Source organism: Tauraco erythrolophus, chromosome 3, assembly GCF_009769465.1.
Source record: "Tauraco erythrolophus isolate bTauEry1 chromosome 3, bTauEry1.pri, whole genome shotgun sequence".
In the NCBI taxonomy this organism is placed as follows: domain Eukaryota; kingdom Metazoa; phylum Chordata; class Aves; order Musophagiformes; family Musophagidae; genus Tauraco; species Tauraco erythrolophus.
In genome coordinates this window covers 22,881,803-22,908,329 of record NC_141467.1, presented here as the reverse complement: position 1 = coordinate 22,908,329, position 26,527 = coordinate 22,881,803, and the positions used below count along the sequence as shown (strand labels likewise).

The window sequence follows — 26,527 nt, the reverse complement described above, 5'->3', positions numbered from 1 at the left end:
CAATTGCTTTGCACAAGCCCAGGTAGGTGACATCAGTTGCTCTTCCCTTATTCACCAAAGCTGTAACTCCATCATAGACGGCCATCAAATTTGTCAAGCATGATTTGCCCGTAGTGTCATACATGATACTGAGAGATTCCCAGGTCATATGAGATGCTTCTGTGCAGGTAAGCAAGAATTTAGAAATGGTTGCTAAGAAGCTCTGTAAGGAGCTGGTCAAAATAGTTGATTTCCTGCTAGTCAACACTAGGTATAACCACCTTGTGGGAGACAAGGAAGCAGCAACGGGAAATAATATCCTTCCTGAGCAGAACATACTGACAACATCCCTAATCTCAGTTCAGATTATTAGCTAAACCCAGGAGTCACTGCCATTTCTCTGTTTCTGTGCTTATTACTTTGGTATGGCTTGGTAGAGAATTGAAATATACTTGGTAAAACAGTAGTCTCACCACACAAAAAGGCATATCTGACAGCTTTATTTTTTATTCTTTTTGAAATATTATTGCCTTAAACCTGCTATTTCACCTGGATAGAAGAATTTACAGCCCATTCAGCAAGCAGGCTAAAGAGGCGTGCCAGTCAATTCATAATGATATATAACTTGCAATGTTGCTGTTATACCTTAAGGCTCCTGACAGAAGGTGAAAGAGAAGGTCAGGCTCATTTCAAAAGTGTCACTTCCAATCAAAAATCATATTTTTTGGCTAGATTCTGGGTTGACAAGAATGGGGATGAATGATCACAGATGGGGAACTCAAGAGGAGCATAAAGCCAAGAAGTCAGTCTGTTTCTCCTTAGTGAAGGAAGGAAAAGAAATGAAATAGTGCCATGTGTATATAATGGGCTGCGTAACAAGAAATAAAGTAAGGATTCATGACAACTCCTTGGGTCTTTTACTGAAATCGGACCATACACCTTATTTTCCCTAACTGCTTTTTGTCATAATCCTCATTTCTCATACAGCTCAAAGAATAAACCTGTTGGCAGCAGTGAACGTACCAACAGCAGCAACAGTTTTCAGCAGTGGAAAAATTAATTTCCATCTGAAGAGTGACATGATACAAGGCAGAGAGGTCGACATCTACTATGTCCTCGTTGGAGATGAAGGCGTCCACAGTGGGAAAGCTTTATGGGGTTAAGTGATCACAGGTAAGCAGCAGAGAGAATATAAGAACAAGAGTGAGAGCAGAGAATTAGAGTCCTTGGAGTCTGAGACAGAAATAAAGCCAGATGAGCCTCACTTAATTTTCATGAAGCCTTTATAGAAGTTTTGCTTTCTGTTTTTCCATAGATAATACCAATGCTGTACCTGGCTTTTATCGTCAATCTTCAGAAAGTTTGGGTTTCTTCCAGCATCAAACTCACGTGACAAAGCATATGCCTCAGGAACCTGTCTGAACTCTGGTAAACCACTGAAGAAAGGAAGGATTGTGGGCTCTTTTAACACTACACACCTTTATTCTGAAAAGAAACAAGGAGAACACTTCCTTCCTGTGATCCTAAGGGAACTCCTTAAGTAAAGCCATTTGAAAGTGATGAGAAAGTAACTTCAATGTTACAGAAGGCTTCTCCTGTTTTATAGTTTAGAGAAACAAATTTCCTAGCTGTGTGTGGGACTTTTTTTTAAGTATAGAAAAGGGCGACTTCATCCACATCCGCTGTCTAAAACAACACACCTGGTATTGCCCAACTACAGCAGTTTTGCTACTAGTAGCTGTTAGAGAAGTTGAATACTTTTATTGGAAAATTAAAGACCACCTCATAAATGCCCATATTGGTCACTTCAAAAGGAGTTCAAGAAAACACACACTTGAGAAACTAAGTGAAGGACTGAAGATGTATACTGTAAAAGGAAAATTTCACAATTGCATTCACTAAAATCTGAACATTTTTTCCCCCGCATCATTTTGCAAACCTTACCTTCTGAGGAGGACTGAGACAGTCAATTTTATTATACCAGAACCCCACGGACTGGCAAAAATGAACAATACCTATGCCCTCAACATGTATCTTCTGGGGACATAAAATGTAGTAGGCTGCAGAACTGGAAACTACTCCCCCATACCAAGGTGTCACAGCTCTTAAGAGATGTCTGTGCCCTGTGCTTTGGCTGACAGGAGAGGCAAAAGTATTAAAGGAATCACACAGTTGTAAATGACTGGATTAATACTGAGGTGAACTCCACTTTGAGTACCTGTAAGTGACAATAATAAGGAGCCTAAAGAAAGACTAGTTTTTAAATTTGTGAAGAGCTTTTCCGACAGGTAACTAGGTATGTACTGTCTAGCATGAATGATCTATTAAAAGCAGTCTGAAGCTCAATGCTATCTCTTAACAGGGCATCTGGAAAACCGATTACTTTTATAAATAATCATAGAGTCAGAACGGTTTGGGTTGGAAGGGACCTTAAAGATCATCTAGTTTCAATCCTCCTTCCATGGGCAGGGACACCTTCTACTACATCAGGTGGCTCAAAGCCTCATCTAACCGGGCCTTCAACCCTTCGAAGGATGAGGCATCCACAGCTTCTCTGGGCAACCTGTTCCAGTGCTTCATCAGCCTCAGAACTAAGAAATTCTTTCTTAGATCTAATCTAAATCTACCCTCTTTCAGCTTAAAGACAGTGCCCCTTGTCCTGTCACTACATGTCCTTGTCAAAAGCCTCTCTCCAGCTTTCCTGCAGGCCCCCTTTAAGTACTGGAAGGTTGCTAGAAACTCTCCCTGGAGCCTTCTCTTCTCCAGGCTGAACTACCCCAACTCTCTCAGACTCTCTTCAAAGGAGAGGTGTTCGAGCCCTCGGATCATCTTAATTTCCCTCCTCTGGACCCCCTCCAACAGCTCCATTGGGGCCACAGAGCTATCTTTCTCGTGTCTTCCATTTCTTTGAGATTTCCTTCCATAGGTTCCAAATCCATGGTGGTGTTCAGTGCTTTTGGAGTTTCAGATGTTGTAAATCATTGCATCCTATGAACATTCCGTAAGTATGCCTTGGTTATTTACATGTAAAACATTGTCCATCACAAGCATGATCTTCAGAACTATATTATGAGATATTTCAGAAGATAACAGCTTCCCTGCTGAGGCACTTAAAGGAATGAGAACTCTAAAAATAGCATCCCGAGGAGAGCATGAGATCTGCTCTGAGGGACAGAACAAGCAGCAGGTAACAGCTTAAGTACTGCAATTGAAAACAGATTATGAAAGGCATTACCTGGAAAAATTTGAAAATCATGCAGGAAAATGATGAGATTACTGTAAAAAATATGTACACATGCAATTCACAGGGCAGCACTCAGCACATAGGGAGACAATGTATGGTGAAAGGACATGTGAAAATGTTCTCCTGCAAGCTGCAGGAAGTATTGATGAGCTTAGTTCAGATGCGGTGAATTCTGACTAACCTGAGGAATATAAGATGATCCCGGTTAGAGACTTTTGCCTAGAAAAAACCAACCCCAACAAAACACCCAAGAATACTGATTTTTCTTGACGTACAGAGAAACAGTATTCCTGACTGTGATCCAGTCCAGAAGAAGACTATGATCTGGATTTCCCATTAGTCCTACTTTTCAGTAGTAATGAATCACAAGACAATGACAGAGCCAAAGAAGCAGAAAGAACGTGGTTTTTTTTGTGGTTTTTTTTTTTTTTTCACATAATTGGAGCGGGTGATTTCCAGAACAAAAGTCAACTGAATATATTTGTGTGATCATTTTTGCAAAATAAATAGAAAAAAAATTACCTTTGCCCTTACTCTGGTTTGAGTTGGAGGTCAAGCTCTACACTATTAATATAAAGGCACAGTTACATGAAAAACATTCTTCTGTTTTCTTTTTTTTTGCATTTATGAGATTAATTTGGGAGACCTGTTTCTGGCACGGTGATCTTGCTGACAGACCTCAGTCACATCTGGTTTTAACAGCTTTCTAGGTAACTTGATAACATATTTTAAAATGTTTGGTATGGTCAACAACATTCAAGGATCATGGGGTGAGAATAACGCACTCTGCAGAACACTCACAAGGCTCCCTTAAAATCTTGAACTGAGTAATAGCCACCAGTGAGAACTGGTGTACAGCAAGATGGGGTAGGCTGTCCAGATTTAAAGGAAATGAGATGAAAGAAGAACAATCATTAGAAAAATATTTCTAATGCTTGTAAGGCAAAGTGGTCCTATGCACCACAAAATTAGTTCTGGAAAGAGTAAATTTACTTCCTTGCTGCAGAAAAGCCTAGTGAACATAAATCTGCAAATATGTGCATAGTTTTAGTTTTCTCTGAATTTTAAAAGTTACATTAAACCCTTCCATTAGACAAACACAAGCAGATCTGAAGAGACCTTCACCATTCTGCATGGTGATAATGAACACTCTCAGAAACAGCCTAAAGATACCTAAGAGCAGGCAGAAGCATGTATATTGTAAAGGAAATCAGCCAAAAGAGATTAGTTCTTTGGCCTGGAGGAGGAGAAAGATCTTTCATAGGGAACCTTTAAAGTACAGAAGAGTCTGACAGGAACAATGAAACAGTCAGTGGCACAGAGTTAGAAGTATGAACCTGAGAGTCAGAAATCACAGAAAGAATATAAAAGGAAGAGTTAAAAAAGACTTTATATTGCGTGCGTGTACGCGTGTGTGTTGGTAAACAGAGAATCAAAAGAGAAAGGCGAGTTGCAGTACGACCCATTCACATCCAGACACGCTATTTTCGTTCCTGCACTTTGAATAACTGCCAGTGTAGTGTGTAGGAACTGCTACTTCAGGAACAGGGATGATGACTGCTTTACGGGGTAAAATTAGTTTGCTTTGGCACCTTTTATCTCGCTATAGGCTAATACACGAATCCCAACAAAAGGCCATAATAAATTCGAATTATCTGATGACTGCAGTGCTTCACTAGAAGAGTAGGTGAAATTGAAATCTCACTAGTCATGAGCACTGCACTTTTCAGCATCTGAATCTTAGCTTGTTAATGCTCTGATTTCCACATTAACACCATTTGCCTTTATGAACTCAGGAATATTTTCAGTATGGGTTTACATCACTTATGCAAATACCCTGTGTGCCTAATTGCTTACTCAAATAAACATTTTCTTTGAGCAATTCAAGACAGAAATAAATGGCAATGAAAAAGACTAGGAAGAGATAGAGAACTACCTGCTGCCAGTATAGGTTACTTGAAAAAGTTCATAAATCAATAGTCATTCTTATTGCTATTTAGTGTATGTACTGATACAACGTCTTTTCTCTGTAACATCAGTGTCAGCATTCCCCAAATATTTCGTTGTTATTGATAAAACAAGGAGATAAATACCCTTTGAAAGTCAACCCACTTTAAATAAAAACACGTAGCATCCCAAATAACTTGAAGAAACGATCAAGACTGCACTTCTCAATCTTTGTTTATGACATTAAATATATCAAAATACACAGCTTCTTTAACATTCATTCATATTGCTTAATTGAGTCCTGTACAGTGTTCTCTTAACACACAGAGGCAGAGTACGAGACTAACTTTGAAGCAAGTAAGTATACAAATGCAAGCCTGATGTTTGCTTGCATCAAGGCCTCTCTACACACAGGTGGCTGTGTGGAATTATAATGTAAAGTATATGCAGATAACATCTGAATGTTTAGACATACACTTTTAATTATAAATGGCTTTCTTTAATAGACTGAGCAGTTTACAGTGTTTACGACATTCACAATGTACCCATGACTACAGTTTCCAAGTGCCACCATGTAATGTGCAACTTTTTCAAGCAAACATATTTCCTTTCATCACTCCAGAGCCATACTCTGCTTTAAGCGCTCAGCTAGTTAACAAAGGCAACAGTTTTGTATATTATGCATCACTCACTTTATTTCTAATACAGTGCATTAATCATTTATATTTTAAATGATGGGCACTTCAACCACTTGAAACGCAGCTGCAAGTAACTTTCATTACCTGATCTTGTGATTTCTTTTTCTTCTTCTTCTTCCCCCAGCACCCTGAACTCTCTGCGTCTTTTCCATTGGCATCACCACAGAGTAATCCATCAAGTTCATCTGTTCCCATCTGCTGTCCCTGAGATGTTTCTGCAGCTAGCCTGTATGAGAGATTCCTCAAAATGCACACACAGTTTTCAACGGTCTGGAAAGTGTGACAAAAAAAAAACAAACCAGAAAAAAGTTAAAATCCTTCCATTGCTCACTCTGTAGACAAAGCAGAAGAAATATCATCGATCTTTGCACGTACATTTTCCCAGCACAATTCTTATCTGCTCATTTCTGAGTGCTCCCTAGGTATCCACAGCTTAAGAGATTTAGAAATTTTTATGAAAAGAAATCAGTAGTCTGGACAGTATTTTTTGTGTAAGTTTTATTATCGCCATATATTGAAATTCATTATATCTGAATTTCACACTGGAGCCCCATGTGAAACAGAAGCCAAGATAAAAAGTGATCAAGAGAACTTGAAGAAGCACAGAACGTCAGCAAGCTCTTCACCTCAGTGAACAGAAAATGCTACGAACAGAAAACGGCAACAGGTTGTGGGTTTTGGTTTGGTTCTTTTTAAAAAAACGAAATAAAGGTTATTTCTGGCATCAATTTCATGTAAATTACCAGAAAGATAGGAGCTGTTCCATTTCACAAATACTTGTGGCATGAAGAGACGATGTTTCTTGAGTAAGACTAGAAATCTCAGGAGTCTTGCTGCTTTTACTGCTTCTAGCCAGGCTGCAAATAACTTGCAGGCAGCCTTTCCCTTTCATCCCTTTGTCCCCCTAGTAGGTTGTGCCTTCTGTGAAAGATGGTGGCGGGAATTCAGAAACGGAGTGAGACCCAGCGGAGGAAAAAGACGGCACTGATAATTCAAGATAATTTCTGCATGTCTACAAGAAGCTCAGTTTAGACTCGCTTGAAGTAGCAAGTACCACGTAGTTGGTTCAATTTGGTTTGACTACCCCTAACAAGAAGGATATTTGCTTCATTTTCTGGAAGCAGGGAAAGCACGGTTCAAAAAGCCAGTCTGTATCTACCTATATCTATTTCAACCGTTCCTAATGCTGCATAGAGATAAAAAGTGATAGTCACTACATCCCAGCTCCGTTGCTCCATTAACCCAGAACGGAATGACTGTGAGGCTTTCGGCTTCAGTCCTCTGCCATACTCACCAGTGAGGCAAACAGATGGGGCTTCATGTACTTTCACATACTTTTGAACTTAAGCCAGGTATGCACTTGGCATATGTTTTTTGAGATGACTTTAAGTTCCAGAGATGATTATTAAACACTGAACTCAGACTCATCTAGACAGGAATTTTAATTTTTTTTTTTTTAATGTAAATGAAATTTCACATTATGCTTGTACTAATTTGAAATCTCCAGCTGAATACATAAACACAAGTAGAAATACATATGCAGAAAACGTGAAACTTCTTAGTGCATCCTTCATACCTCAAAGTTTTGCAGATCTCATGGTGACCATAAAACGTTTGTTACCTCTTTTGGTTTTCTTTAACATTTCCATGTCAAAGGTTTATTCACTCTTGTCAATATTTACTTCTGTACATCCAAAAGGTGCTGAAGTTGAAGCTTTGTGTTTGTTGATTTGGGTTCTGAATTTTAATTCTCCTTTTTACGAAAAATAGTTTTCACACTTAAAATTCTCATTACATCAAAAAAAAATTAGCTGAGTCCACTGTGAGGACAATGTTACCTCAAACTAAAAACCGACAAGCAAACTTCCAAGCCTCAAACACAACCAATGTCTTTTTCAACTAACGTGATCTCGTACAAGCCAAGAAAGTTGGTTCTAGTCATGCAGTCGGAAAGACTTCACTCCTTCTTGGCTTGCAGCTTTGAACTTTCAAAGGTCCTTGTATTCCTCATTCCTACAGATATTTTTCAGTTTCATTGTAAGGAGACTAAATACGAGTTCAGTAGTCTCGATAGATCAAATTAAAATTATGAACAGTAACTTTGTCAGGGTAACTATGCCTTAATCACTCATTTTTAACATTTTAACTTGAAGTATCATAGTTTTTTCTTATTAGGCATTTATGAGAAACACTTCTGCTAAGATGCTTCTAATGCTGCTAAGACTTACGCACTCTTGACTTCGCCAACATGAGGAATGACTCTAACAACAACTCTGCATGTGCTTGCGAGTCCCCCATCCTTTTTCAGAACCTGCGAGAGCAGGGACCTGCTTTTCAGTATTTCAGTTTTTAGTCACTAACAATATAGCAAAATTATCTAATAGGCCAACTGTTGTGGCATTTAGAATACAACACTTATTACTTTAAAGTGAAGTTCCATTTTCTGCTATATTAGTGTGATTTTTGAAACTAGATTAAAAAGTGATTTAGAGTCAGTTATTTAATTTAATTAAAATTACATTCTACTTTGGGATAAAGATGCAAGGCAAGAGCCTACACTATGGCATTCTGTATTTAGCTGCACAACTGCTTTACGTCATACAGTTGAAAACTTATTAGACAGGAGGTTAAAACTACTAAGGCAGGGAAAATAAGTTTCCTCTCATGTCCTCATTTTTTCTTCCATACGACTTAACCTCCAACTTTTATCAGTCATAACCGCTACAAATGAGAGTATAAGCAGAAGAGTCTATACAAATTATGAGTTAAAACAGGGAACTTAATGTGCTTCTTAATTAGCCTTTTTAACAGTAAATCTTGAAATCAGTCAGGTCACCTACAAAGAAACTGCTGAAAAAGCAGCCGAGTTGTGAGAAGGGGCATAAACTGACTTCCTTCCTCCTCCTCCATCCACCTCCCACTCTGCTCCAGTGAAGCCCCTCTAACTTATCCTTTCTGCTAGGCAAGCTGAATCAGGGAGCTTTGAAACAGTCCTCAGTTCAGCTCTTCCGAAGATAATGAAGCTAAAAACGCCCCCGCGTTTGGGGGCTGCGCAGCAGGAGGTGGCAGGGAGGGGTGGCGGGAGGCTGGCTGCAGACGCAGCCAAGTTTGCTCCAAACCCTGCTGCAAGCGCGGAAAACTGATCAGAGACTAACGGGTTGTGGGGTTTTTTTTTGGGTGGTCTTTTTGTTTTTAAAACACAAAAACATGCTGCTCTCCCAACACCACATGCTACAAACCTCTCATGTTCCTCTCTTCTCTTCCCTGAATTCACAGGCAAATTTCATTTATTTGGTTCAGGCTAATGACCAGAAAGTTCTGGAGATACCCTTCTTCAACCTATAAATCCACAGAGGTCCACGGACAACTATCTGTGAAAGATCGTTCAGAAGTACAGACCCAGAGGGCTTTAAAACTTTGCTGTCTAAAAGGCTGCTTTCCTGCAATTATCAGGGGTCTGCAAACGGACCAGAGTTGCCCTAGAGCAGCAACTGTAATCAATTTAGCACCACACACTGAAAGCAAAAGGCATTTGAAACCAGCCTTTTTCTTCTTCTCTGGAATGCTTTAATGCATTACAAAGCTTCAATTTGTGAATGCTTGAAGTCTTTTTAATTAGGCAGAGCCTTTCACCTTTGGAGAAGCATGTTCATATCTTAGTACTTCAGAGAAGTTGACATAAAGATACATCTTAGAACAGTTGTTATTGAAAGCATTCATTGATCCTCTTCCAAGAAGAAATAATGTTGGTAGTACTGCAAAACTGACTATTAATTGCCCAATTTTGTTTGCCTTGTAAGCCTACCACACTGTTATTAGTTCTATCTCATACAGGGTACTGAAAACCAATTTTAAAGTAAACCTGGCAGAGTACTGTAGGAAAGTTTACACGGCATTTGACATATTTGCTCTTCTTAAACCACTATTGTATTTTTTCCTTTAATAATTCAAGTGAGAGGATGACATGCTTACCTGTGCACACTACACAGGTAGACACAAATCCAACACTCAGCACAGAGAAATGCACAGCTCAACACGAGGGAAAGGAAAACCGGGCTAATTGATGCTTTGCTAAGGCATCCCTCACAATGCATTTTTTAAAAAAACCTGTCACTTTATAGTCCTGATGGACCCTGAATTTCTTGCTCCTGGAAAGACAAAGATGACAAACCTTACTATCGATTTCACTGCTCCCCAGAGCAGACTGGATCACGTACAGCAGTGCGTCCGTCAGGCCATCGCACTCCCTCATCCTTCTGCGGGCCTCCTCTCCAGCAGAGCTGACATTCCTGCAAGGCAACAGCAAGGGTCACCACCTCCCCTCCCGAAACCTTCTCACAATTAACACTCAGATAAAACACTTGCTTTCTTTTTTCCTTTCATCAGTTCAGAGCTGTGAATAATGAGGACAGCTGTGAATGAGCTCAGGAAATGTAACGGAGAGGGGAACAAATGGAAGTCACCAGGCTCTCCACGAGAAGGGGCTGAGAGGCGAAGCAGCATGCGCCCGCCGGAGCGGGAGACTCACCCCTGCTAACATTTGGTGAAGAGCCCATCGTTTTTCTTTTTTTTTAAAAAAAAGTAGGCTTTACATTTGTGAGAAAGCGTTTTTGAAATGTGCATACGTACACATAAATCAGGCTTTGAAAAGTCTGGAGGTTTTGCCAAAGAAATCTCCTCGGATTTGAAGAGCCCAGTAGTTAGGGCTCTTAACCTGAGAGAAAAATATTATCAAAGCATAACATAAAACACTTGGTATTGCTTGCTTCTCATTTTACATGAGTGTTTCCTCTTCTCTCTCATTTTGAGAGAACATTAATGCCTTAATCTTCTCTTTATGTAGTTTTAAGTTGTTTCACTTGGCAAAATTTGAAACCTCAGTTTATTATAATAATTGTGTTCCTCAGCCAGGGCTAGAGGGCCTCCTGAAGACATTTATAAAAACACTATTAAAATAGAATTTACTGGGTAACATAATGTGCCATAAATTTCAAAATATTGATATATAAAGAAACAAGCATGTACGAAGAGCATACATAAATAGAATCTATTCTTGCTACCATCAAGGCTCCCTGAGAAAAACTGCTTTCAAATTTGCACAGCAGTTGTGATCTGGAAATGGGTGAAGAGGCAATCCCACGAACAGGGAAAAACTTCTCACAGTCTCCTTCAGTAGGGGAAGACAACCCTCTGCTGAAGTGGCTCATCTGTAGCTCCTCTCTCCCCACTCTCAAAGTTTATACAAAAGAAGAACAGAAAAGAGCACACCAGCCTTAAGTACTTAATGCCAACGTACGGAAATGGAAGGGAGGCTACTTGCCCTCTGATTTGGGAAGAAGGCAAGGCACTTTCTTCCTCTTATGCCATTTCCAGCTGCCTTTGCATTAAAGATGGAAAATAGATGAGGATCCTGGGAGCGGAGAATGAATTTTAGATGGAGGAAGGTGAGAGGACTTAAGGATAGGTTTCCTTTCAATTCTTTCTTTGCTCTTTTTCTGCCTTCCTGTCATCTAAAAAAGCCCATTTCCGTTTCCCTAAAGAACCAAAGTGTTTTCCTAATCAAATAATCTTATAATTGGACAATCCCCCAGCCCCTCCAATGCAGGTTACTAATTGATTCTGCTCCCTAAACACATATGATTTTCTATCTACACTTGCATCCCCACACAGTCCTAATTAGTTCTGCTCTCCCACACATGAGCTGCCCCAGTTAATTCAAAACTGTTCCCTTCACCTCTGCAGACAGCCCCACAAAAAAACATACAGCCTAGGAGCACTAGAATGAATTCTTTCATCTCCTTAGCACACAAATGTATGATTTCCATTCTCCTTGAGACTCCCCAGTTCACTCCACTTTACACATCACAAGTGTGCCCCTTCATAATGGCTTGCAGGTTTTGTGTTCCCTTGTTCTTCTGGTCCCCGAACTCTATACCTCTTCCACTCTCTGCTGCTCTAAGACCAGCAGATGAGGGGTTTTCTTCAAGTTCATGGGGAAACTGTCTTCTGTCATCCAGGAATTGAGTCTGGAAAGCATCAACTGGAAGAAGTCCTCCACTGGCTCTCCCTTTTTAGTGATGGAAACCTTTTGACTTCCCTTTGGGTGACAGACATCAGAAGGTAAAATACAGAATGGTTTTCCCAAAATAGAGCCTGTGCCCTATATTTGAAGAGCTGGTCACTCTGCCTAAAGTGTATTTTGAGCAGACTATTCCCTTATTAAAGGCGACAGCTCCACCTGAAATTCCTGAAGGGTAGCACATGTAAGAAAAGCATAATCATGGATCTGAAAAGTGCATTGGGGGTAGGGGTTGGGCAGGGAGGTCAAGGGGGATTAGTGGACTTCTTTTATCTGAAATTCTACTCTCCCACCCTCCGGAAAGAGAAAGAGAGCTGCATCCAGCCCTAGGAGAATAACTGCACAAATTACAACTGGAGTATGCTGAGGAAGTGTTCGCAACACAACACCTTTCCTTGCACCCCTCTTGGAAAACAAGCTGAAATATTACTGAATCCTTTTAAACTGAACTAGATGTAACAACAGCCTGCACTAATATTACGTGTCCAGCTTCTTCGTTTTCTGCAGTTACATATACTGAGTGCAAGCTTTCAAAATACATACACTTGGACACCAGTAAAAACAGAGAGATACATTTTTTCCCTGATTTTTTCATTGAGGTGATTTCTCGTTCTCTCTAGCATGGCCGAATGCACGTCACCTTGACTCTCCAGAGCCTGCAGAGACTGGCAGCCTCTCAGCTCCTCTCCAAGCTCACCAGAAACTCCTCCTCACCAGGACAGCAATGCAGACAACCTCACAGCCCCTGAGCTGTGAGCTGTCTGCCTCACTCATTTCCAGCCAAACAAAGAATATGAGGCCTTTACACAAAGTAATACAGACACACTAGGGGCACATCTTGCACAGACAATGCATTTCTTTGCCCTGTGTGGAAGAGCTGTCGAGTTCAGTTCTTCTGTTTATCATCCTTCCACATTATGCTTCAGTACCTTCTGTAATCCAGAGGTGGATATACTGAATTCCCATGACTGCTTTTCCTTTTCTTTTAAAAGTTTCTGTCTAGTTTCTGCACTGACTCATAGCTGCTACAGTCCTCCCCAGATTTGGCATATTTATTTACATGGGAACTAGCTTAAAAACCAAGACAAATCCAAACCTTGCACTAACATTTTGGCAGAAATAATCATTTGACTATTTAAAAAGAAAGACATCCCATTATCTAACTATTCCCATTTAATCTCTATTGAAGGACTCATTGTTAACCGAGATCTTTCTCAGAAGGTCTCTAATATCACCATGTTCAGGCTATGTAGTTCTGCAAAAGAGAAACAAATTCCAGATTACTTGAGCTGTCAAAGAAAACACGCTGCCATCTTAATTTTCTCATTTCTCATTGTTAACTCAAACACACTGTAGCAGTCAGTGTGACAGGGAGCAAGACATGATTTGTCATTTGTGAATTTACAGGTCACTGTGCAAACCTTAAACTGGAGCATTATTAGCATCTACTGTTGGTAAAATGTCCAATTAAGTAAGCACATGTTTCTCCAGTGTCAGTCTCTAAATAGGTGAACCATGTTTTCTGGATTTTTAAAAAGATGTGGAAATACAATGTACAGGTTTTCAGGGAAAAAAATACTTTACCATCATAAAACCTTGATTGCCTGGTAAATTTTGATACTTTGTGGAAACTCTATTCACAGGGTCTAGGTGAAGGCTGATATTTTGAACCCAACAGGACAAGGAGTACTTTAGACCTCCATAAACCAGTAAAATTAATTTCAAATGGAATCCAGTCACACAAGAATATCAAGAATACAGGGTGCTGAAGAATAACTCAGTCTGTCAGAAGGTCCCACTCAGACCTCCAAAAACCAGCTACTGTGAACAGCTTCTTCTCAGGAGAGGAACACCAAGAACAGATAGTCAGAACACGAGCTTAGACCCATGGCTCATCAAACTGCTGTTTTCTAAACAAACAGCAGACTGATTTTGCTAATAATCTAGGAATGGAAAGAAAATTATAACAATCCAGCTTCAGTTTTATGGGAGGATGTGTCACAGCTACTATGTTATCCTGATAACTAAGAGCAGGCATGATCCTCCTAACATACCTAAGGGGTGTCAATCCAATGCTCTAAGGATATGAAGTGTGTGGTATTAAGGGATGCACTGTGCAACACACACCTGACAGTGCATAGTTATTCAATATAATTGGTGGGATTTGAGTTAAGGGAAGATGGGTGGTGCCAAGTAATTTCTTTCTCCTTTAGGGTCATTTTCCATATGCTTATACAAACTATGGGATGTTTCGAGCAATATCCTTATGACTCTAGGATAACTAAGTTCACCTGCCTTATCCAGGACAGGGACATTGAATTCTATGGAAAGATCATCCTGAAAGCCAGTGTGCTGAGAGGCATGCCCTCTTGATATGGGAATATTTAGCAACCTGTTGACATTACTCCCAGTGGCAGTTCTACAAATCTCAAAGACAGAATTAAAGCATCTACAGGAGCAACTGCCCTCCTTGAGTATGCTCAGGTCACACCAGGTATGCCTCACCTTTCCTGTGCCAGGTACAGGTCTGCAGATCTCACTGCAGTCATGTAGGATAATCATTGAGAACAAATCTGTATTTAGCAAAGATGAAATTGAGAAGGGTCCTCTTCAAGGCCCCTGATATAAAGAGGATGCGTATTTAATATCTAGCATATGTAACATTCTTGCTATGGACTGATGTGATAGAAGAAAGGACAGACACAGGAAGATCAGTATCCTAAATCAGGTGGAATGCAGACCTTCTCTTTGGTATGAAACTTCAGATGCGTTCAAAGTATATCTTTATTCCAAAAAGTTCTGTGTAAGAGGGACTAATCGTAACAGGCTCAATCTTTTTCATCCTTCTATTGGTTATAATAGCCACCAAAAAGAGATTTTTCACAGAAGGAGGGAAAAGTTTATACAAATCAAGAATTCAAAAAACTCCATTAACATCGTAGGAACCACGTTTATGTTTCCCTGAGGATACCTAGCCCTCAGGAGAATACTGAATAACTGAGTTGCAACTGATGCATTAAATACTCATCTTTAAAGCATATACATTTTAAAAAAAAAATAATCCCTGATACTGGCCTCCTCCACATGTGCTCTCTTATATGATGCCTATTTTTATTCCTGTCTGATGGACTAAGCACTCTCCTTCAGGGACAGAGCCTTGTCTCAGCGGCAAGCTGGCATTCCCAGTCCCATCACGGGCTGAAGTAAATGGTGATAATTCTCTGAGCTGGTCTGCAATGTAGCAGATCATCATGTAAGAGCTATCACTTTTTCTGTGTACTTCCAGCTGTTTCTAGAAGCATTCAGGCTTTTTTTCTGCAAGGGTCTGATACAGTAACATAGACAGCAAAAAGAAGCAACCAGCACCATGGATATATCAGCAAGTGTGTTCACAGTTGTCAGCAGTCCCTTCACAACTATAGAATTTTAAGGGCTTTTTTTATCAAAGTTGACCTTGAGTCACATTGGCTCATCTATAAGCATTCAGGGCAGCTTTGGACATATAGTAAACAAATTAGCTGCAGTAGTTATGGTTCCTACTGCAACATTTAGACAAATGCTAATTTTTTAATCTTTATTTGTACACTAAGACTTTTTTAAAATCATCCCTTACTGCTGAAAACTAAACTGGCTGATAAGAGCAGCTATTTCTCAGACAACATATAAATTTAAACAAGGCAGTGAGACAAAAAAAAAGAAAACACAAGATAGTTCATCCCCATTATTAAGAGTTTCTAAGTGTTAGGTTTTTAGTGACTACAAAATCAGCTTACTGTTTGGAATTAATAATAAATTAAGATAGATTTTTCAGTCACTGCCACAGATCCTCCTTGCAATTCCTCCAATTTGAATGACAGTTCAATGCAGTATTAGCAAGATTTCTTTGTGCTAAATGTTCTTAGTACCAGTTATAGCCTTCTTTATTTTTAATTTGGTCTTCAGAGAAGTAATAATTTATCAATCCCACATATGGACTAAGAATAACACAGGTTTTGGGGCAAATTCTCTCTTAATTGGAATAAGCCAACTGTAATTAAAGAAGAAAGACCATTTTATATCAACAAGGAATTTGGCCCCAGATCTTTATCTCTTAGCTATTCATTTCACTTCAAAAACATACTTTCCAATTAGACAAACATCTGACAGTCTAATGTGGATACAGCCTTGGTTATTAACCTTTCAATCAAATGCTATGGCAATGTGATGTAGCTTTGATTATTCAGCCATACTTTTCATTTTCAAAACATCAGAGAAATTAGCCTACCAAGCCAAGCACTCAACAGGTAGCTTTTACTGGTGTGCTTCTACATGTCCAATCCTTAGGCTAAACGCACTGTTTTTAATGACTGTTCTGTGTGATCTGTGAGGCAACTGACTTCTAACATCATTTTTAGCTATTTTGATATGTTTTGAAGAGATACATGATGGAAAAGAACATAAACGGCAATAAACTTCTTAAAGGAAATTGTCTCCTTAAAAAAAAACAAACCAAAACAAAACAAAATTTTAAGGCATTTGGTAAGGGTTCATGATATAATCAACCACAGCTTTATCTGAAAGAAAAAAAAATATATTTCTAACTGCCTCTCTCCTCTTTTGCTACATGCTTTCATTTGAAGTGCAACTTCTATTTAAATAGAGTGCACAGAATTACACATAGTGTACTCAGGAAATGTTTTAAATTATGGTATAAAAAAATTCCACCTGCAGCAAAGTTCTGATTTGATACTTCATTTCTCTGACATGTAGTATCTGGCTCCATAAAAATAATTGCACTCATTAATGCTGAGCTCCTTATACATATACCATTTTTAATGCACTACCTGCAGGAGGTGAAAGTCAGCTTGACCAGTGCTCACTGACCTGGTTAAGAGCTGAAATATTGTGCCACTTACTGCCCTTGGGAAGAAGCTGCTGTGGTGCAGACTCTGAAAGTCATAACGGGAACAGTTTAAAGATGTCCACGTGAAGACTTTTTTCTCCATTTAGTATTGTAACATTGCCAAACGGAGCTCTCCACGTGTTAAAGACCTACTGCACACAAGCATGGCATGGTGTGGCATGGCGGTGTTGGCTGGCAGCCAAGCACCACAGAGCTGCTCGCTCATGCCCAGAGGCTGCAGCAAATCTAGAGGAGAGGAAAAGCAGACTTCTATTTTCGGCACAGTCTTTCCTTTTTCCTCCTTATCTCAGGGAGCACAATAAGGCGGCCAATTCTAAGACTTTCGAATGGCTGCCTTTTCCACTGAAAAGCACAAGGTTGTAGGAATTTAAATGAGAAGGTATCAGGTGCAATTCAACCATTACTTTTGCTTCAGCGTACACTGTACTGGACCAGCAGTGCTGTCGTGGTTTTAGGCTGATCTGGCAACTAAACTCCACGCAGCCGCTCTCTCACTTCTTCTCCAGTAAAGTGGAGAGAAGAAAAAAAAATGTAATAAAGGGACTGAGGGTCGAGACAAGAACAGAGGGAGCACCCACCAACCACGGTCCTGGGCAAAACAGACTCTGCTAAACACCTCCCCACCGACGGGGGTCATCCCACAGACTCTAGATGCGTACCGTCCTCAGGCCCAGGCATCTCTTCTCAACGTGGATTCTCCACGGGCTGCGAGTGGGTCCCTGCTCCACCAAAGACTGCCATGGCTGCAAGGGGGCCGCCTGCCGTCTCGCAACTGGTTGCAGGGCAAACTCAGCTCTGGCACACCTCCTCCCATTCCATCTTCACTGACCTGGTGTCTGTGTGGCCGTTTCTCTCAGATCTCAGTTCTCTCTGGGTGAACTCGGCCTGGTGGGCACCCCGGGAATGGGGCTGTCCCCGAGTTCCCCAAGTGGCTCCGTCGCCACCATCCTCAGCGGGTGGCACTGGCCCGGCACGGGCCGCCGCCTGGCCGGGCACCAGGGAGTGGGGGCAGCGCCCTCCTCCCCTCTCCTCCCTCCTGGGCAAAGACACACCTTGCCGGTTCCTTTGTCCCAAGTAAACAGGGCAATTTGCAGAGGCGCCGATTGGCTCAAGCCCCGAGGGGGATGGAAGACTGATCCGGTGGGCAGCTTCTGCCACCAGAACCTCCCCCCCCCATCAAACCATGACAGTGCTTTGCAGATCTCAGGAGCCCATCATTTGAATCTCTAACGGTAGTGTCCTAAGTGTTCCCTGTTATTTGACTGTGCCATAACCATGGCGTACAGCCTCTCACTTCAAACCAGTTTGGTATCTCAGGACCATAAGAATGTAAATACAACGGGGTGTTAAAAAATGCTATAAACTACAGCAAACCATAATAAAATACAGAAGTAGTGGATATAGAAATAAATAAGATACGTGAGGGTGAGTCAAAAAGCCTGATCCACAATCCTGCCTTTGCACATTGAAGATAAAATGCATAAGCAATAAGCATATCAGATAACAGACAGATTGATTGATAGTATTTATTTCACTTTTCAAAAGACTTTTGACAGGATCTCTGAATGCACTCTAATGAGCATAAGGATCCATGGCAGGGTGGATAGATAATTGTTAAAATACAGGAAATAAATGGTCAGTTCTCACCATGGAGGGTGGTCACCAGTGGAGTAATTTATTCAGAAACAGGAGACGAACAATGAAGTGAAAGTTTGCTGAAGATACTAAGTTATTCAGAGTACTAAAATAAGTGCTAACAGCAAAGCGCTCCAGGATTTTAAAATGAATGTACATAAATGTGAAGTGATGTACATGAGAAGAAAGTCCTATATATTCCTGATTTTAATTAAAATATGTTTGGCTCAGAACTGACCACCGAAACCTCAAAATTATAAGAGACATCCATGAAGAGAGAGCTCAATACTCAAGAGCAGCCAAATGAGCAAAATGGACAGTAAGGCATATAAGGCAAGCAACATAAACGAAAACAGAGTATATCACTGTATGCACTGTCCTTATTGTGGTGTGCAATTCTGATCCCCTCATCTCAAAAACAATATGGTAGAACTGGGAAAGATTCAGAGGAAGGGTACACACTTCAACATTAGGTGGAATTTAGTAAGCCAGAGCCCAGCAGGTTGAAAGAAGGACAGATAATGGAAGCGGGAGAATATAATAAAAATTTGTGAAGTCATTCATTCTACGGAGAAGGTAGATAGAAATCAACTTTTAATTTCAGTTGAAAACTTGATGTCACCAGATGGAAACGGACAAGGCAGGCTTAAAACAAAAATGAGATGGTTGTTGAGTGAAGTTGAGTTGTAAATATCCTGCCCAAAACAAGCTGTGGCTGAGAAAAGTGTATATGGGCTCAAAAGGAAGCAAGTTCACAAAAGAGAAATATATTAAGAGTTATTAAAACCAGAGAAATCACATCTATTTCAGGAAGACTGGGAGCCAGCAAGAGGTTAGTAGGACAAAGAGGATAAGTGAACCTGAAAAGGCACCAGCCTCCTGAATTCAGAATCCTGGACTTAACCCTGAAAACTGCTTTGGGTATCTTGTTTTGATCTTATGCACAAATGAAACACTGAGATGTCCTTTAGTTTTCCAGTGAGAATAGGCAATCCAAACAGCTGTCCAACAGCTGGAGAAGAAAGAGGAGATGTACAGCATTTCAGCAATGGCTTCTGAATTAGTACTCAGAGCTGATGGTCTGAGACATACACTCCCTAACTTCTGTTAAATGGTATCATTCTGTAGAGTAATAAACAAGAGCTGAGCATGGAAGAAGAAAGCACGTGGACAGTTCAGAGGGGTTTCTGGTCTCCCACTACTAGTACCTGAAGAGATGGAGGTGCACCTGCAAGACACAGTAGAGCAGCCAGTGAAGACACAGAAGCTAGCTCTGAAAGAGCTAGAAGACTACAGCCACTGGCTCCCTCACCAGCTTCTCATTGATTGCTTCCCCCCACGGCCAACCAACTTAGCACAAATGCTGGTATAGCCATGTTGCTCCTTGCACCTGAACTAACTGTTCCAGCTCAGGCACTTCTGTCCTACAGAATTTCTTGCCAGAGGACACTGTAGCTTTTAACGTTTGAATGGACCCAAAAGCAACAGGACAAATTTGTAGAGAAGGATGCCACTGAGGCTGTTAAACACAGGCACCATCACCTCCCATGCCAGCTCCTGGAGAAACACCGATGTGGCTGCTGGGAGCACACCCTGAGGAAGTATTACTGGTCTCATTTCTTCTTCCCTGGTCACCTTCTCTGGTCACTGTGAAAACTCAAAAATACTGCATCAGATGCTTCAGTACTGTAAAGTAGTCTCTCTTGTCTTTTTTTTTGTTTTCCTGCTCAGCTCGTTATCTTATTCAGAACACAACCATTGATCAGACATTAACCGTTTTCAATTAACCTCATTCTACCTATTATTTATCAGATTATTTTCTTCAAACACTTACAAATGGGTCTGTTTTGATGTTCTTAATTGCTTTTCTCTACATTAACTGTTCAAGCAATTTCTGAAGTATTAAAATTCAGGTTATTTGTTCATTATTTCTAAGTCTTTTTTTCCCTTCCACTAAAAGATAAAGTCTGTATTTGTCCTGTTTAGTCCTGTGGGAAAATCTCTGTCTTTCATGAGCTGCACTAGCAAAAACACTTCTCCAAGAAGAAACATATTTCCTTTTTTATTCTCTGTAGGCTATATTCTCAGGAAAAAATTTGCCATTAAAACTGCATTCATAAGAATGATAGAAAAGAAGCAGGCAAAAAGCCTTAAAGTTCAGAAAAAAACATCAAAGAAATATACTATTTGTAAAAGACAGTAATTTACTAAGTGTTTAAAAATACTATTCTGACTGTATTTATCAGCATGTCTTACACTGCTGAGATCACTTTATAAAATCCTTTTAATGTTATTTTTCTAATATAATTTTAATTTTGTGAGGAAAAATCACTCTCCTTCAGATAAAATTTTAACATATACAGCAGCTGAGGAAAAGGATTTTCTTTCATACCTGAAACTTGTGAAAAGGCATTTAGCCAACTTCACATAGCGCGTGAAATTTTCTTGCCATCCTCTGATGTACTTGACCTTGTTTTAGCTTAAGAACAACTAGTACTAACAAATGAGAACAAAAACTCTTGATTTTGACAGTTCTTTCCCCTTGGCTTATTCCCAGCATAGCTCATGTGCTTTTCATGGATACACGTGAGACTCTTTTCTATACACTCAGAAATATTTTGAATGCCTGAGCCGATTATGATAAAAGCGCAACTTCAGAATCCAAGATGGGGCCAAAATGCATTCCTGACCTGCTTGCACGTTTCACCCTGAATTATTTAGCGCCAGCAGCCACGTCCTAGCTACAGAAGATACATTTGTCTTTAGAGTAACAGGAAAGGACCAGGCTATCGCATAAAATTTACAGCTAAAAATAAGCATGACGCTCTTCCAAATAGAGAAGTTTGCTTATTTAATAATACTCTCAAACCCAAAAATCTGTGAAAAAGTTTCACAAGTATAGATTCTGGAATAAGAAAAAAATACCACACCAGAATCCACAGAAAACAGACTTTGGTTTATGGCTTTTTTAAAGCTTATTTGTTAAATATCTTGCTTTCTTAGAGGACTACTTTGTGCATCCTTTCTTCCCTCTGTCAGGAAATTATAAACCCAAGAAGTCCTGAGACTTTTTACTCTCTGGAGTCATCCTCTGCTCCATTTTAGTACAGCACATAGAATTGAGTCTCCAGCATGCTCAAAAGAAGTCTCCACTTAAAGACTATAGCTGAGCTACCCCACAGAAGCAAAAAGGAAAGCAATTTAAAGTCTAATATTTGCATTTAAACTTTCTCAGTCATTTGACTGTCTTGGATTCCAGTGAGTCTCAACTGCTGTCCATACATTCTTTAATTGTTGATTATAAAAGAAAAAAGTGTTTTAATTAGTAAATTATGGTTCCCTATCTTGCTGATGTTATTACTTGGCTCTCCTTTTCTGTTCATACATACAACTGAAACACTTAGGAGTCAGTCAGTCTCTCAGACAAAACAGGCAGTCTAAATATCCAGTGTATAGCCTGTTACACGGAAAAAAGTCTGTATGCCAAATAGACCTGTTGGCCACACATTTGAAGGACAAAAGTGAAGGCAACCAAGCCTGTGCAGTAAAAAGCCCTGTGCCATAACTGTCAAATTCTTTCTACAAGACGATGCAAAAAGACGAATCTGTGAATCAGGTGCAAAACCAGTAATTATACTGTCAACCGGGCACACAATTACATCCCCAAACAAGTAGACACTTTGAAATGGAGGCAAGCTAAAATGAGATCTCCTAGTTCAATGATATACAGATATGAGTGTATGCCCATGCAAACACGAAAGCTGTATCTTAAAAAAAAAGAAAATAAAAACCCAGGGCTTTTTCATACATATTAACTCAGAACAGCAACTGTATGAGGGCAAACTAGGTTAAATCTTGGGACAGGATCTCATGACACTGTCACTTCGGTTTCTCACTCCGTGTTAGACAAAAGTTTTACTTGGGCTAGATGACAATTCAGATGTGACTTTCTAGTTGTACAAATATGAAAATAAATAATGCTATTAAAGATGCATTCCGGGTTACATTTTGATGTAAGACTCTACTTGTCACTTTTCCAGTTGTTATGCTGACTTTTAAATTGACACTGTTGTCACTAAACCAAACCAAGAGTTTTGGATCAGGTATTACAGCATATTGCATATTCCTCTCACATACTTCGGTATGCAACTAAGCTCAGGAAGTCTGTTTGCATGTGCCCTTGAGTTTGAAACATTTAAAAGCATTATTAGTAATGCGCCTCCTTGCAGGTCTTATACATCAAAATATTGGAAAGCTATACAGTTCTTTTGCTTTGGTTTTAGAATCAAGTGGAAAAGGTAATTGCCAAAACCAGACCATAAACAATGTAAATAGTTATATTTAGCAGAGTTACCAGTCTGAAAATCCTATGAATAAAGATTAGGTTCCAGAAAAAACCATATGACTAGCAATAAGCAATCCTATCAACCTGGAGGAACAAACAAATAGGATCGTGATTGCTTAAGTAAGAGGATTCCTCTAAACTACAAAGCAATCTCCCTGTTACATCTGAGTTTCAAGTGTGTTCCTGCATCTATTTTACAGTCTTGAAAAAATATTATTGGTGCAGAGGCTTGAGAAGAAAGGATGGTACATCAGCTTTGGTTGTTGACTAATCAGATGAGCACAATTAATTACAACGCTGATCAGTTCATTAGATTATTAGGTTCATGTCTTTCTGATCAGCTACTTAGAAATTTTAATACAGAGGATAAGAAGTCACAAAGCAGAACATTCATTAGAATATTATAAAGTATGAAACACTACTCTGAATGAAACAAATTAAGTTACAGTGTAGCACAGAAAAGTAGAAGCCAAACTCTTTCCAACCATATGTATACTGATACTCTGAGTTGACTGCTATGAAAATTGCTCTGGCTGGAGTCTCTCCAAACCTGAGAGGTGTCTTTCTCCTCTACCAAACTAAAAATCCTTAGAAATGCTGTCTTGTACCTCAGTTCTCCCCATTTCTAGTCTAGATTAGTTGCTAGTCATTAGTTCCATCTTCTGTTTTACTGTCATTTATCCACATGTTCAATATTATTAGCACTACATTCACAGTTTTCAGTTAGGCATCTCAGCATTCATTTATTATTTACTCATGTTATTTCTTTCTAGTCACATAATTCATTATTATGATACTGTTCCTGTGAAATCCTATTTTACCATTTGTAGAACAATCTCTCCCCTCAATTTTCTTATTTTTATGCTTTAACTCCATTAAAAACATTAAGGTATCTATGCTGCTTCCCAATAGTAACATCTCAAAGTGTTGTGATTTTTTCAAGCTAAATACCGGTAAAAAATCTCATTATCATAAATTGCCTAATTGTAAAAAAAAAAAAAAAAGGTGATGCATAATAAATTGCAATTCCTATGCTTTGGCTTAAATGTGCCTCCAGCACAAGAAATAAGTATGCATGTTCATGCCCTGTTTTCATGACAGTTAACCTGAAATTGCCAGAGTGTGTATCCTACCTCAGATTATGTCACTTCATCATATCTCCAAACGGCTTTATGTGCATACTGAGAGATGATGAAAGAACTGACCCTCTAGCGTGCCCTTCAGCCTAATGAGTCATTGTGCACCATTGCTGCTCGAAATAACCTGTAAAAAAAGAAGGGAATCACTCTACCACAACCCTACTTAGCCCCACCTGGTCCATACCATATAAAACGACGAACAAACACTCTCTGCTACTAGCACTGATGGCAATGCTGTCTACCCCTTTGGCTTATACCCCAGGGATGGTGTCTGACAACTTGGCTTTTCTGTCGAAACAAACCTCTTACAAAACCCTACCATGCCTTGCCTCAGAGCCCAACTCTGTTGAATGTCATAGTAATTGCTTAGAGGGCAGAGATTACTTATTGTCAGGGATTTTGTTTTTCCTTTTCCATTTTAACACATACCTTTTGAGTCAATTCACTCGTTCCTGTTAAACTAAACACCAAATTCAAACTTTCCATTAGTGCCTCAAGATGCTCATGAAACTCTCGCATGAACAGCAGGCTCTCTTCTTCCACTCTGTTATTTGCTTTGCCATGAAATGTGCTATTATGCTTGCTTTCAGATGTTTTACCCTCCCACCTGCAAAGGTATACATTTAGCACGTTACCGTTATTTGTTTCATCCTGATTCTTCCTAAAGATGGAACCAAAACACTCGTAGGCAGTGAAAGAAGAGGACAATCCCCATCCTCAAACCATTCCCCCCAAACAAAATGGACTTTGCAAGCAGCTGTGTGGATGTGGCCGAGTAAAGGCTTCTGCAGAATCACTGTGTTCTTCATCTCATGATCGCTTTTGTGCATCCTATTTCCATCAAGTCTCACCTTACACAGGGGCCTTACTCTGTGTTCTTTGGGCCAAGGGCAGAGTGTATTTGTGTTCAAAAACCTGTGATTGACCACCAACAAAAAAGAGTGGGAGGAGAATTACAAAAACTGAACCACCAGACAAAGCTGAGAGCTCTTTTCAAGTAGAAAGTAACAGATGCTGTGGCAACCTTCAGCCCCAATCTCTCAATAATTATTCCTACACTAAAGGACTTCTGCAGTTGTGATTATTCTGGAGTCGACAGATAAGCATTCCCTGAGTGACAGATACTCAGCACCATCAGACTTGCTCCCGTGTGACCTGCTTTTACAACACACCCAGTGTACAAACCTCACCTCTAACACAGTGCTTTCACTGCGCTGCTGTTATGCCTGGAAGAGTTTTATCCTTCGTATGCTTTGTGTGCCAGTCACAGACCAAATTAGCAAAAAGATAATTACAGCTTATAAAGGTGTCTGTTCTTTTATGAATAAACACTCATCCTAATTTTATAATTATTATTTTACCATTCTCAGCTAATTGTCAGTTACCCAACAACATAGCTTCCTCTGGCACAGCGCAAATACAATTCCCAAAATTATGGTAAAATTTCCTATATTAGGTATAAAAGACTGCAAATTATTTAATACAACTTTAGGAAGCTCAGCACTTATTCCCTAGCTCAGAGCTGATTTCCATTGCCAAATCTTGCTGAAATAAATATGCTAATACCATATACTAGTGGTTTTTTTTTTGGTTGTTGTTGTTTTTTTTTTTTTTTCCCCTTCCTGAACAGGTGGCTCTGGTAAAATGACACTCCATCAAGATGATAACTACATGAATCAAGTATCGCAATGTTCCAGTTCCTTGTGCTTGAGTTATCTTTCTGCCCAGAGCAGGAAGGATACAGAAGGCTCACGTGATTGTAACTGATAAACTACCTGTCTGCTTTGTGCGAGATGATTCATTTAAGCACACTGCACTGAGAAAGTCAGAATTACCCTGCGATTTATTAATTATGATTAAAGTCCTTCCTACCACTTCTGTATTATTTGATTTACCCCAATTTTTACATGCCTACTTAGTCACCCGTCAGCTCTACACACCAGCGCCCATAGCCCAGGACCCCTGTGCAGCTCAGCGTGGAGCCCAGTCCCTGTCCCAGCAATGCAGCAGTGCTGGTCCCCAGCCCTGTTTCTGGCTCACTGTTTGGATTTCCAGCCTTGGCCTTGGCCTTGGCTTGATGCCCTGCTGTCGCTTGATGCTGCCTGAAGTGCCAACAGGACCCTCTGCTGTGCCACCAACTCTGCTCCCCTGGCTGAAACTTGTTGGTGAGGGCATTGCCTGTCCGTGCTGCGGCCACACTCACCTCCCACCTCACCGACCCTGTGAAGCAGCCCTGCTCCTGCTGCTCCCTGACACGATTCAGTAGGTATCTGACTCTCTCAGTTTTGCTATGCTGGTCTTGATATTCCTTCTCTTTCCACTCCTAAATCCACTGAAGAGTGAGTAGTGCTTTTGGTTAAAGGCCTATTATTCTGAACGCCCTAAGAACCTGCATACTTAACTGGACTAGGCTGAAATTCACTGGCCTCTTCAAGTGCAAAGTAGATGGTCTCCATCTGCCATCTCCTCAATCTCAGCTCCTCAAATAAACCAAAAGCTGTAACTATGTCATGTTCAAAATCAGCTGTTCATATAATTTTATGTATGCACAGACGGGA

The 26,527-nt window shown here is 40.0% G+C and overlaps 1 protein-coding gene across 3 annotated transcripts in view; it reads right to left on the bottom strand.

Annotated features, from left to right (window-relative positions):
- Positions 1–26,527, bottom strand: part of CTNND2 (catenin delta 2) — a 566,505-nt gene that overhangs the window by 98,206 nt on the left and 441,772 nt on the right. For all 3 annotated transcript variants that reach the window (XM_086609047.1, XM_086609048.1, XM_086609049.1), the window contains 2 exons: positions 10,040–10,157; positions 5,953–6,138 (listed from right to left, as the gene is read on the bottom strand). In XM_086609047.1, coding sequence (XP_086465173.1) covers positions 5,953–6,138; positions 10,040–10,157 — 304 coding nt within the window. The remainder of the gene's footprint in view (positions 1–5,952; positions 6,139–10,039; positions 10,158–26,527) is intronic.